This window comes from Alosa alosa, chromosome 12, assembly GCF_017589495.1.
Source record: "Alosa alosa isolate M-15738 ecotype Scorff River chromosome 12, AALO_Geno_1.1, whole genome shotgun sequence".
Classification (NCBI taxonomy): Eukaryota; Metazoa; Chordata; class Actinopteri; order Clupeiformes; family Clupeidae; genus Alosa; species Alosa alosa.
In genome coordinates this window covers 5,229,539-5,243,863 of record NC_063200.1, presented here as the reverse complement: position 1 = coordinate 5,243,863, position 14,325 = coordinate 5,229,539, and the positions used below count along the sequence as shown (strand labels likewise).

Sequence of the window (14,325 nt, the reverse complement as noted above, 5' to 3'; positions counted from 1 at the left end):
AAGGGGTGAAGTAGTTCATATTAGGTTGATTGTAACCCTTGCTATCCAGTGTGTGTGTGTGTGTGTGTATATATATATATATATATATATAAGGAGCATTCCATGGGTGCTGATTAGTGATAGATAGATAGATAGATAGATAGATACTTTATTGATCCCCAGGGGAAATTCAAGAATTATATATACTACTGCCTCTGTCTGCGTCCATTTAGTTGGATAACCTGAGGGTCCTGTCACACAACCACAAAAAATCAATTAAAACATGACTCAATAAAGCTATCTTTATTATATTCAAGTCATTTCATTCCATACACATCTGTTTAAGAACAGGAATTAAGTACACAAAACATTTTGAGGACAGGAGAGACCAAACATCACAGTGAAAGGGAGAAGTAATGGTCACAATTAATCACAAATTGCTGGACTCTTTAAAAAATTATACAAAGTTTATGGTCAAAACGAGTACTGTAAATCTTTTTTTGCACCAAACAAATACCCACATCAAACAAGGAGTGACAGACAGACAGCCCAACACAAACAGAGCAGCTTAATAGAGCAACAGAAATGTGTAAAGAAGAAATGCTCATTTTAATTACAATACCACATTCAATCAAAGAAATGCAGACCACTCACAAACACACATCAACAAATCCCAATAGCTCAACCCTGTTGGGAACCACTGGCTGCTCAGCTGGAGAGTGGACCTGGTTGGGCAGGCCTACGTATTATCACAGGAACCACTGGCTGCTCAGCTGGAGAGTGGACCTGGTTGGGCAGGCCTACGTATTATCACAGGAACCACTGGCTGCTCAGCTGGAGAGTGGACCTGGTTGGGCAGGCCTACGTATGATCACAGGAACCACTCGCTGCTCAGCTGGAGAGTGGACCTGGTTGGGCAGGCCTACGTATGATCACAGGAACCACTGGCTGCTCAGCTGGAGAGTGGACCTGGTTGGGCAGGCCTACGTATGATCACAGGAACAAGGGAGCGCACTCAAGGACACGTCGGCAAATCAATCAAGTAACATAAATACACAAATGCAAGGACTCATGTGTCTATGCGGGAGCAGAATGCACAAAAATAAAACATCTGAAATCTTAAAAAAAAAAAAAGTTACAGACTGTAAGAGGGCCAATTTTCTATTCATGGGTCCAAGCACAATGTTATACGCCCAGGGTCATAACTGTAATATGCATTAATCACACTTTTGAGTGTGTTTGCGTGGGTAAATCAGTATAGACTTAAGGGTCACGAAAGAAAATGTGTGATGCCCTAGCGGATCAGTTTGGTAAACTTCACATGCATTCCGGGTCAAAGGACTTTTGTGTCTGCTACCATTTTCCTGTGCTTTACCTCAATTGCATCTCAAAAACTGTTTTTATTAGCTAGAACATACTAGCGCCTATGAGAGTTTCTGAGAATGTGTATGTCTTTGTGTGTGCATTTGTATCTATTGTGTATGGATAGTACATGTAAGTTCAAATGTGTCTCTGTGGGAATGTATGCCCTTATAAATATAAGTGTGTTTAAATATGTCCTTGTGAGTCTGTGTGTGCTGCATATTTATTTATACACACACACACACACACACACACACACACACACACACACACACACATGCGAGTCCTTGGTGTGTATTTGGATTGGTCCAGCCTGAGGTCTAACTGAGCAGCTCCAGGTACGTGACCGGTACTTTGCCTTTCTGGTTGCCTCGCTCTCCGATCAGCCAATCAGGATCCATGCCAGGCACTGTGTACACTGTGATGAGCTGGAGAGGGCAGAGAAACATGTGGCAAGTCAGTCCACACATCATCAAATATATTCTCTCAATCAAATATATCCATCAAATATATCTATCTCTCTCTCACACACACACACACACACACACACTCGCTCACTCTAACCTGTCTTATTTAAATAAAGGCAAACACTCAAAATCTCAGTACTTGTTCAACCTCCACATCATCTAGTTACTTCTGCAGTTCAAAAAATGCATTTCTCATTATATTGAACAATCAGCAAATGCTTTGGCACATCAATGCAATTGATTGTGTACAACTGCTGTTTTTACATCAGTCACTTATCTTGTTGGTAACAATCAATCACATTCATGCAACTGATCTGTTGTGGTCCGACTCACAAAAACATATTAGCATTAGTTAATTGCTCATAACATGCTAAAGTTTGCCATTTCTATTACTCTTGTTTTGGCAAAGGTCCACCTGGATTGATAAATACATTTTTACTTCAAGAAAGGGTAATGTAAGATCAACCAGTGATCAACTAGCTTTTGAAACTCAGAAGATAATGTCATGATGCTTCAATTGTCAAGTACATATACATACTGTACGTACATACATATAGTACATACTGTACATACATACATTTATCCATTTACACATATGGAAGAGCACAGCATGTATACCTCCATACTGTGGCCTTCATATGACAATGAATGACATCTGGCAACAAACTGCAATATAAACAGTATCATAAAAGTGCACTGTAAATATGAATCCTGGCCAATCTCCTAAAATCTCCCACATACAATGTGTAACATAACAATCTTACATAGTTCATATAAGAAAATGCCTACAGAGTTAACCGTTATATTGACAAAATGACTTAGCATTTTATAAACAATGGCACAAGCACTTGTCATTCTGATGGCAGTGACATGTTGATTGGTATAAATATTTGCTTTTGAGACATAAACTAAATATTTTGAGCAAGTTACACGCAGGTAATCCACTGCATAGTGCAGTTCGTACAAATTGTTTAAAGCAGTATTTCTCAAAGTGTGGTCCACAAGCTATCCCAAGTGGTCCACGAGCAGATGTGGTAAAATATAATAGATGAGTTGTTTGCAATATTGAACCAACTCGTAATTAAATCCAAATAGTTCTGCAACACTGCCTATATAAGCTATGCCAGTTTAAATTTTATGAATACACAATAAGCAAGGTGGTTCAGTGAGTAGGCCTATTGTGTAATACTGTTAGGTCTATGTTTTTTTGCTAGGTGACTTTTTTTTTAATGGTTAAGTGGTCCTTGGTCTGAAAAAGTTTGAGAAACACTGGTTTAAAGAAATGCATTTACCGGTACTGTTCTGCAAATGTTAATGATTCAAGAAATGTTTCAAAGCAACTGAGACAAAAAAGGGACAAAAAATGAAATGTCAAATTGTACACACTATGACCACGAGTTTTTTACTAATTGTTACCCAAGCTGTGACGTCAGAGTTGCTATGAATCCTGGGCATACACATTCACGTCATGTTCTACTACTGTATTCTATTTTAAGAACTCCTTTTGCAAACAGTAATCTAACCATGCTTAACCACATGCATTTGTGGTTAAATAGGGTTTTGTATCTTGCAGTGTAGCCTCTATTTTTTCATATAAAAAACATCTGCCTCTTTAACGCTGTTTGATAAAAACATGATAAAAACAGAACAGCACATCAACACTACAAGTGTACATTATTATTATTTATTTAAAGAGGAATGCCTCTTGAGATGTGGCATCTCATTTTCAAGAGGGTCCTCGATAGGACTGGACAAAGACAAAGGTACAAGGACAAGATACTACAGTACAGTACAATACAACATACACATTCACTCACATACAGCCCCCTTCCCCCACCCCCAACAGCTCCCATTCCCTAAAAATACATACATTTACACATATATACAACAAGCATACATCTTCATATCCACATATATACATACAGAGACACATATATGCATGCGCACAGTACATACATACACATATACGAAAATATAGACACGTACGCTCACATATCTATAACAGAGCATATTGACAGATCAAAGACACACAAAAAAGCATTAATGAAAACAATTACAACGGTTATTTGCTTTCAGATATGTGAACAAAGATGTCTTGAAGCGACTCAAAGATGTAATTGATCTTAAGGCCCCAGGCAGGCTATTCCAGTCAAAGGGAGCCTTGTATTTAAATGAACGCCTGCCGCTTTCTTTGGAGATATGTGGTACTGTAAATGATAGATATTCGGTGTGCCTCAAACTATAGTTTGTTTGGTAAGGTATTAAATGTTGTTGCAGGTAGAGTGGATAACTAAGATGTATGCACTTAAAAATAAGCTGGAACCAATGAAACTGTCTCCTGGCGTTGGGTGACAGAATATTCAATGAATCATACAGGATACAGTGATGCGTCCTGTATGAACATTTCAATACAAATCTGCAAATACTATTAAAGACAACAGTCAAAGGCTTAAGACAAGTCTCAGTGGAGTTCTGATATACTACATCAACATAGTCTATAATTGGAAATAATAATTGCTTCACAATTCTCAACCTGATCTGCTGTGTAAAACAATTATTGAAACGATACAGCATCCTTATATTACAATTCAGCTTTCTTATAGTATGATTGATGTGGGTTTTATAGGAGAGTTGAGAATCAAGCCAAAAGCCCAAGTATTTAAATTCATCAACTCTACCAAGAGCGGTGCCATCTAAAAAGTTAATTGACAAATTTGTTTGTTTAACAGTAGATCTTGTTGGGAAAAGCATGCAGTATGATTTATTTTTATTCAACAGGAGGTCATTACATTGGAACCATTTTTGAATAATATCAAAGTCTGTCTGAAGAGTGTTCTGTATCTTAGAAATATTAGAGTTGGAATTATAGATCACTGTGTCATCAGCATATAAGTGAATAGAACAGTCTGAGCAAGCTTGTGGAAGGTCATTGATAAAGACTGAAAATAGGAGAGGCCCTAACGAGGATCCTTGAGGGACACCCTTTTCCATAATGGCAAAGGAGGATAGACTACCCTGAAAAAGGACACACTGTTGCCGAAAATGTAAATAAGAGCTAAACCAAAGAAGAGCTTGTTTAGAGAGCCCAATAGCATGAAGTTTGTCTAAAAGCATGTAGTGATTAACAAGATCAAAAGCTTTGGTTAAGTCTATAAAAATCGCTCCAGTAGACATATTATCATCGAGGGATGATGATACATCACTGGTGAACTTCAATAAGGCAGTTGTGGTGGAAAATTTAGGTCTGAAACCTGATTGATGTTGAGACAAAATAGAAGACGCATTAATATAATTATATAATTGATTAAATATTAGCTTTTCGAAAACTTTTGCCACGCTACTAATAATGGAAATGGGTCTATAATTGTTAAGGTCAAATGGATCACCTCCTTTATGGATTGGGGTTACCCTGGCACATTTCCATCTTAATGGGACCTCACCAGTGGTTAAAGATTGGTTAAATAAATCAGATAGTGGATATGACAATATATCAGAGGCGACCTTGATGAACTTGGTTTCCAGACCATCTAAGTCTCTACCACTGCCTGTCTTTAGTTCAGATATAGCTCTCTGTACATCGACGGGACTAATAATTGAAAAAGAAAAAGAGGTAGGCCTATCACAAGAGTATTGAGCCATATTTAAGATGTTGTTGGAATTAGGAGACTGGGTTTTGCAGATGGAAGCAAAATGCTGATTAAAAGCATTAGCTATTGCAAGTGGATCAGAAAGAGTATCATTTTTTAATCTAATTTTAGCTGGAGCACTTGGATTAGATTTGTTAAATAACTCATTAAGATTTCTCCAAAATTTCTTGGGATTATTATAGTTATTTGATAGAGAACTTTTAAAATACTCAGATTTAGCATTCCTTGTTTTTGTAGTACATATGTTCCTTAAATGTTTATATGTTTCCCAATCTACAAGGTCCTTAGTTGAACGATATTTGCCCCATGCCTTATCCCTTTGTTTAAATAGTGTAAGTAGTTCACCACCAATCCAGGGTAGATGTCTTCCTTTTACCCTTACTGACCTCCATGGAGCATGCTTATCAATAACTTGGAGAACCTCAGTGTGAAAATAATTCCAAGCATCCTCAACAGCGGGAATTAAGTTAAGCCTATCCCATTTAATATTCAATAGGTCTTGAATGAAATGCTCATCACATAAGTGTTCTCTAATGCAGGGATTTCCATGCATGACAGTGTTTCCCATACATTGACTTATTTGTGGCGGCCCACCACAATATCAACATTGACCACCACACAATGATTTTCCAGGTTGTACTAAATTGTGCTTAAATCTGGTTAGCATCATAACCACGCTGCACTAATTTGCTAAAAACTGTTGCATAACAAGTTAATTCTGCAAACCTACCACCACAATAGAATTCAATTCTGTGGGAAATACTGCATGAAATAACAGTCTCGCTATGGAGATCACTTTGTCAATCGCTATGGAGATCACTATTTAAGCAATATAGCACGAGTGAGAGTGGGGTTCCATGTCCATGACCATGGCCAATCCCACGATCACGAGTGCTATATTGCTTTTATACAACAATTCTACAACAAACTAAATAATCTGAAAACACCCCATTATTGTTTAAAAATGTTAATTTCAACATCGTTCTTACGCATCAAAAAATAGTTCCCTTTTCAATAGACAGCATCTTGGTTGCTAGGTAACCAACATATTTACCTCGTAAATATTCCATATTCCGAAACGATATTCCTCGTTACATGTCTTCTTGAAAGAAATGTTGAAAGTCGGGCTGAAATCACATTCATATCTAGGTTTGCTGAATGCATGTTACAAGTACAATGGGCCATGTCATGTAAGGGACGTGGTACTGCAAAAAAACGGAAACATTGTCTACATTGCAGAACCACTCAACTTTATTAATTTATGGTGAATAAATGTTATATTACTGTGCACAGCCTGACGTGACGATGCTAGCACGTTAGCAGCGGTTAGCTAATTATGCTAACGTTAGTCTCCTCCAAGTGACAATCATATTATACACAATGCTGGCAATGCTAAGAACAATTAACATCCTCGTTTATCTTACTTACAATGAGTTGACTGTGTGTCTTAATCCACAGATGTGGTGAAGCACTGTTTCGTTATGGTTTGCTAAGGAGTAACCCATTGCTTGAAATAGTGGAGAGCTGGGATGAGAACATTGTGTCAAATCTTCGCATTGTATCGCGGAGTGATTTATGATTAGCTGTGCAAAGCCTGAGTTGAAATGTCCAGGAATATTCCAACTCATGGAACGTCTCTCGGCCAATCAGAAACAAATAAATAGTTCCATAGAACCCAATTGTTGTATAATGTCTCTTCAGCCGTGGCCCTCTGGTTGCTTCCTTCTTCAGAATGGTGGTCCTTGGGTCACAATCAGTGAGAACCCCTGGTCTAGTGTGTACAATTTCATATTTGTTTTTGCTTGTACTTTTTTAATGTTAAAGGAGAATTCCGGTGTGATATTGACCTAAAGTGTGTTGAAACATGATACCGAGTGTGAACGTATGTCTCATAGCTCATCTCGGCTTGTCCCCTGCACTCCGAAATCTGGCACTAGTTAGCCGATGCTACCAACAGGTTTTCAAAGGGGGGTGTCTCGGGCATCGGCCTAGCCAATGCATTTTAGCAGATGTGTAGCAATGACCTAAATCCAATTATTAGCCTACTCACTGTGTCGTGTGTAGGCTATGAAGACTATTTTAAAGCGTTTGTAAGCCAAGAACATTGATCTGATGAGGTCATCTGAGATGATAACAATACGCCCCTCTCCAGATGGAAACATCAAAAACAAGCAACTCATCTTTTGAGCCTCTGTAGCAAAGAAAAATGGTGGGTTTAAACTGCACCATACCTCATCAGCCAATAGGGAGAGCTCGCTGGTGTCGGCCGCGTCGTAGTCGTACAGGACCTTGGCCTTGCGTGTGCCTGTAGCAGGTGGCTGCACCTCCTCAATCTTCAGCGTGCTGGCCTCCAGACCACTGTGACCACTGCTCACAGGGGGACGGGCTGGGGGAGAGGCCCCAGGCAGGGAACTGCTGGACAGGCCAGAGGGGCCAGCCAACACAGCCGAAGTGGAAGGGCTTCCGGTGAAAGCATTCGGAATCCTGAATCATGAGGATGTCTGTGAGTGCTGGCTCATGTTCAATTCATCAACCTAACCAAAAGAATCTCTAATCTCAATTCATCAAGCTAACCAAAAGAATCTATAGTAGGCCTAATTTAACTTTAGTGGAGCCACTGGAGCCACAGTAAACAAACACAGGAACCACACTAAACAAACACATAAGACAAGACAAATGCTTAAAGCTACAAATTCATAAAGTCAGATTTCCTGCTAAAACACTTTTCTCTGGACATGTTGGACCTGATACTTACGAGTCCCCATTCGCACTGTCAGCATTGAAGAAAGAGACAAACAGTCACTGATCACTACACTGTAAATACTTGTAAGGCAAGTTTGAAAGTCAATGCTTTTTCAAGCTTTGCTTAAATCAAAGGTTTCATCAGAAGCTGGTCAAAAATAGTCACTGATCACTACACTGTAAATAGTTGTAAGGCATGTTTGAAAGTTAATGCTTTTTTAAGCTTTGTTTAATTCAGAGGCCTTATGGCCTGGCAAACATTTAAATGTTCCAGTGCACTCAGTTTGATGGAAAACATTTCTCCAGAACAGGGTAAAACTGATAGTTCCAGTCCTTGATTATGATTAGTTGAAAAGCGTTCAATGCCGTTGTAAAACTCAGCACACGTTCACGCTGACCGCATTTCGCTCTATATTACTGCGGCACCTCAAATTCATACAACAGTTGCTGCATCTCGATGTTACTTGGCAACCATTCTGATAGAGGAGATATATTTTTTGCCGGAAGAATGATTATCTATGAATAAATTGTTACATTTCTCTTTGCTCTGCCTTTATTTTATGAAATCTTGCCAGATTTTGTAACCGTTTTAGAAAATCAATCAGCCACTTCTAGTCCATAGGTTACACTGATTTTAGAACAGCTAAGGGAGGTTCTAGGCACAACGCTGTGTGTTGTGCCTAACAACACCCCTTAACTGTTCTAAAATCAGTTTAACCTATGGCCTCTCGGAGCTTGCTTAACTGACTAGCTATATATAAAAAAAACAATATGGTGACAGCAACACACATTACATCACTGAATTACTGAAGCCATATTACTGAAATAATCTCATATATTGCGGCTTGAGCGTAGATTCTATTTCCCCCAGCTACGTATTTGAACCCTTAGTGGTTCCCTTACCTTCTTAGTTCCTTCTGGAGTTCCTGCATATGCTTGTGACACTGGGCATAATATGTGGCCTGGGCCTCCACAAACTCATGCAGGCAGCGCAGGTGGTTCACCTGACAACCCCACAAAGAGTACACAACTGTATCAGGATACATATAACTGTGCATATGATATGAACATTATCACCCAGAGAGAAGAAATAATCTTTTCTGATTGGCTGGTAGGGTGCCTATTATTTCTGAATAACGGTATGAGGTAGAGCTGGTAAAAAAAGTTTCATCACATTCCATAACAATGCTCACTGAATGGTAACTATAACAACCATAGTAAATGAGCAGGCTTTGCAATAATGAAATCAACTGTAAACAAGCTAAGTGTCCACCAAAGATTCTAGAGCGGAGCGCTTTAGAATCTTTCCTGTCCACTGTTATCAGGCCCAAAGAAACTTGTACAACAAACTGAACAAGTCGGCTTGTTTCCTTCGAGGTGTCCCAATATACAGAATTAATGAAGTTCTTTGCCTCCGCCTCGTCTATCAATTCCATATATTTGGACATCTCAGTGGCCGATATCTCTTACTTACTGCAGGCCCTTTCTCTGACCCATCATTAACCACATTCACAGGCATGTGCTACTGTTGATAGAATTGTCCAGCCTTCTTAGAAAAGTCCCAAAAACCCAGTCTACACATGGTTCAAATTATAGTGAAAAATTACAACACAGCCCTATCAACCACTGGTTTTATCCAAGTAAACACCCATTTTGCATTTTTACTCATTTGGTGAAAAAATGGGATTACATGGGATCTCCACCCCATTTGAAATTAATCATGCCACCGCGAAACAACAAAGGGTTTGAGGAAGTGAGTGGGAACAGGGTAGACAGGGAGGGGGACAGAGAGGGCAGAGGAGCTGACTCACATGGGTGCTGCTGATGCCCTCCAGGAGGAGCCGGGTCACCTCGGCCTGCCGGTCAAACTCTGTCTGGGCTACACGCAACTCATGCTCGGCCTGCGTGAGCACACACAGACACACAAGAATAAAAAAAAGCATTCTTGCAGAAAGCATCACAGGAACTTGAAGACATAACTTAATGTCGGTCACCTCGATAAAAAATAATGGAATGGAAATCATGTGCTCTTAGACTGATGTTTCTCATTTCAGACAGAAATAGAATAGAAAAACATAGAAGTAGTAAACATAGTCATAGAATCCCACTAATGCCACTAACTGTGTCACATTCCACGTAAGCAGTCCAATCACCCTTGTCTGGATTTCCCCAGGCGGCATAGGTTATTTATTTATTTATTTGTTTGTTATTTGTTCACTGTTCTAGTTTCACACTTCAAACCCCTACACACACAAACACATTGCGTGGCAGGAATCTAAGAGGTGACTGACTGGGAATTTGAAGACATGAATCATTCGATTTTATAGCTTAGTCATTAATATTCCTGCTGATCACAAAGGGTTGTTTCTCAGATTCCTTTCAGGCTTGTAATGCTGGTGGTCCAGATGTACAATACCCCATGACGGTCACAATACTGAATTAGTCATTTTCTCATTTTCATGGTTGAGGGGGAAAGATAAAATCTGTCTACCATCCGCCCCCCACCCTTTTCCTATGACGCGTTTCCTTAAAGGTCACCAGCCTGGGAGAAGACAGCATTCGTGAGTTTGAGGGGAAAACATTTGTGAGTTTGAGGGGAAAACAGCCGCTTGCAACAGTGTAACTCAAATTGTGCAGCCAGCCAGAAGCAGATGGGCTCCCCCTATTAAGTCAGGTTCTGCTCAAGGATTCTTCCTGGAATATGGGAGTTTTTCCTTGCCACAGTTGCCATATGGCGTGCTTGTGGGGGGTAAGAGGGTTAAGGCTGCCAGTCTTATGACGTCATTTTCTATATTTTTGATATGTTGCTGAGTATAACATAAACAGCAAAGAAAAGTGATTGATAATGACTGACTGTCTATTATTGTGTTACATGCTTCAAATGTAAAGCACTTTGAGCTGCATTCTGTGTATGAAAGGTGCTATACAAATAAAGCTTTATTATTATTATTATTATTACTTCCTCCCTCTAATTTATGCTAGAGCAGACATACAAACATGAGAACCTTTTGATAAAGCAGTCTGGTGTGTGTGTGTCGATCGATAGATAGATACTTTACTGATTCCCAGTGGAAATTCAAGGTCACAGTAGCATACAGACAACACACACACACAGAACAACAACAACAACAGCAGAAAAGTAATTAAAACACAACTAAGCAATAAGGGCAGTAGAAGATAAAGAATATACTAAAATACAAATTATACTAAATAACCCTTAATCTAAATCAATTCTAAAAAACAGTATCCACATAGTGGGTGATTAATCAATCAAGATGCGCTTGCAATGACTGAGGCAGGGACTGAGCCTGTGATTCTCTGTGCATAAGGTAAGGTAAGGTGCTCTGAGTGTCATGGTGATGGTGCAAATGAGTAAGTCAAACATTGCAACAGTGCAAGAATAAAGTCTATATATATGTGCTAATATACTGTAGCACGCAAACAGTGAGTCAGAAGACAGTGGTAAAAAGTGGCTAGTGGACAGACAGTTCAAGACATGGAGGTGGTAAAGAGGCCGACAGACTATGCAGAGAAGTCCATTTCTCCTCTTCCCTTAAGTGAAGCATTGAACAGTTCAATGGCCCTGGGGAAGAATGACTTCCTCAGTCTGTCTGTTATGCAAGGCAGTGAGCGAAGACTCCAGCTGATCAGGCTCTTCTGCTTAACTCATTGAATGCCAAGCTGTTTTCGGAAGCTTTGTCCTAGAGTGCCAGCAATCTAGACCATTGTTGACGATTTTTGTACAGCCACAGCATATTCTGTGTTATAGCTATGAACACATACAATGGCTCGTTTGAAAGGTGAGACTTTAAGCTCTCAGTGGGTGCAAACCGTGTATTTCTACACGCTTCTGTTCCTGAGAAATCGCAAGCTAAACAGTGGCTAGTTTTCATCAAAATCACTGTTTTTTTTCTAGAAATGGAGATATAACGTCTTTCATGAAATATGAAGTGTTGCCTGTAAAGTTTCCGGGAAGTGACCTAACGAGACTGCCACCTAGTGATAGACCCACGAAAATGGCCTGGTTTTGAGCTGACGTGCATGCGTCACTGATTCGACCCAAAGCGGCAACCGAGTTATGATTAATGTCCAGATAAAATGTCCAGATTGTGCGTTTTCATGAGTTTTCGATCATCATATATTTCATTTCCATTCATCACAGAGTTCCCAAAATCACATATAAGGTGTGTTAGAGTGTCTAGTTTCATAAAAAAAAAGGTAAAAACATAATATTATGTTTTTGGCACTCAATGAGTTAACAATAGTGCTGTGGAGTGGATGACACTCATTGTCCAAGATGTTGATCAGTTTGTTCAGGGTCCTTTTGTCAGATATTGAAGTGATGCACTCCAGTTCCACTACAGAGCCAGCTTTCCTTACCAGCCTGTCAAGTCGCCCCGCATCCTTCTTCTTTGTGCTTCCGCCCCAACATACCACTGCATAGAAGAGGACGCTGGCAACAACAGACTGGTAGAACATCCTGAGGAGCGCAGCCTCCTCAGGAAGTACAGCCTGCTCTGCCCTTTCTTGTGGAGTGCGTCAGTGTTGGCTGACCAGTCCAGTTTATTGTCTAGGTGGAGACCCAGGTACTTGTAGGTGCTTACCATCTCGACATTGCTACCAGTCTCCATTGATGGGGTCAGAGTGGGCTTAGACCTGCGGAAATCCACCACATCTCCTTGGTCTTTGAAGTGTTGAGTTGGAGATGATTGAGTTTGCACCATTGCACAAAGTCCTCCACCAGGCTCCTGTACTTCTCCTGCCCGTTCCTGATACACCCCACAATTGCAGTATCGTCCGAAAACTTCTGCATGTGGCATGACTCAGAGTTGTAGCAGAAGTCAGATGTGTACAGGGTGAACAGGGGGTGTGGTGGTGGGGGCTGGGGCTGGGAGATGACCACCTTGATGTCCCTGTCAAGGCTGCCAGAGTCGTGGACGACTCAACAGGCACAGGCAAGGAGGCGTCAGGCAGGGGCAGTGCGTGAGGTGATGGTGGCTTAGGTCGTTGGGTGTCACCGGGATGCAGAGCTGGAGAGATTGGGAGGCTGGGAGGTGGGGGTAGGGCAGGCACGCAAACAAGAGCAGTGCCTGAGTCAGGCGGGGGTGGTGAACAGACCACTCCTATTGGAGCTGGTGCAGGGCAGTCAAACCTATTATAGAAGTGGTTCAACTGGTTCACCCTGTCCAGGTCCCCCTCCACAGAGCTGCTACTCTTCTTCAGGCCAGTGATAATCTTCATGCCGTCCCATGCCTCCTTCATGTTGTTTTCCTGCAACTTCTGTTCCACCTTCCTTCTGTAGTCCTCCTTAGCCTCCTTCAGCTTGACTTTGAGTTACCCTTGCACGCGCCTCAGCTCTGCCATGTCCCCCTCTCTGTACGCAATCTTTTTCCTATTAAGAAGGGGTCTTGACATTGCTGGTTATCCAAGGCTTGTTATTGGGAAAGCAGCGTACAGTTCTGGTGGGAACAACAATGTCCATACAGAAGTTCAGGTAGTCAGTTGTGCACTGTGTGACCTCCTCTAAGTCCTCTCCATTCTGTAACACACTCCAGTCAGTGCACTCAAAGCAGTCTCTCAGAGCCTCATCCGCTTCAGGTGTCCACTTCCTGAAGGTGCGTGTGACAACTGGTAGCCTCTGAACTTTGGGCTTGTACATTGGCTGGAGATGAATGAGGTTGTGGTCTGACTTTCCCAGTGGGGGGAAGGGGGTTTGCACTGTATGCATCCCTCATGTTTGCATACATGAGGTCTATTGTCCTGTTTTTCCTTGTAGGGCAGTCGACAAACTGGTAGAAATTTGTGAGCGTGGAATCCAGTGTTATGTGATTGAAGTCGCCAGAGATCACAAAAAAGGCATCACTGTGTTGGGTTTGAAGCCTTGCGATTGTGGAGTGGATGACGTCACATGCTGTATCCGGGAGAGCTCGAGGTGTAACGTAAACACAGACAGCAACAACATGCATACGTATACTTGGCCAAGAAACCTTATTTACATTATAATTAGTTGAAGTTATTTACCTGGAATTCCCAGCAACATTGCCTTCCTTTCCCAAGATTAAACATGTCTCGAATTCAGGGGAAATCTTAATCTTAATCACTTAATCTCCAAAATCCAGAACCCTATG

At 40.9% G+C, this 14,325-nt stretch overlaps 1 protein-coding gene across 9 annotated transcripts in view; it reads right to left on the bottom strand.

Moving 5' to 3' along the window:
• Positions 1-267: 267 nt before the first annotated feature.
• Positions 268-14,325, bottom strand: part of sh3glb2b (SH3-domain GRB2-like endophilin B2b) — a 32,822-nt gene continuing 18,764 nt past the window's right edge. For 5 of the 9 annotated variants that reach the window (XM_048259017.1, XM_048259014.1, XM_048259022.1 and 2 more), the window contains 5 exons: positions 10,009-10,098; positions 9,101-9,201; positions 8,211-8,225; positions 7,687-7,939; positions 268-1,769 (listed from right to left, as the gene is read on the bottom strand). In XM_048259017.1, coding sequence (XP_048114974.1) covers positions 1,662-1,769; positions 7,687-7,939; positions 8,211-8,225; positions 9,101-9,201; positions 10,009-10,098 — 567 coding nt within the window. In that variant the 3' untranslated portion in view covers positions 268-1,661. The remainder of the gene's footprint in view (positions 1,770-7,686; positions 7,940-8,210; positions 8,226-9,100; positions 9,202-10,008; positions 10,099-14,325) is intronic. The other 4 variants (XM_048259018.1, XM_048259021.1, XM_048259023.1 and 1 more) reach the window with 2 other exon arrangements.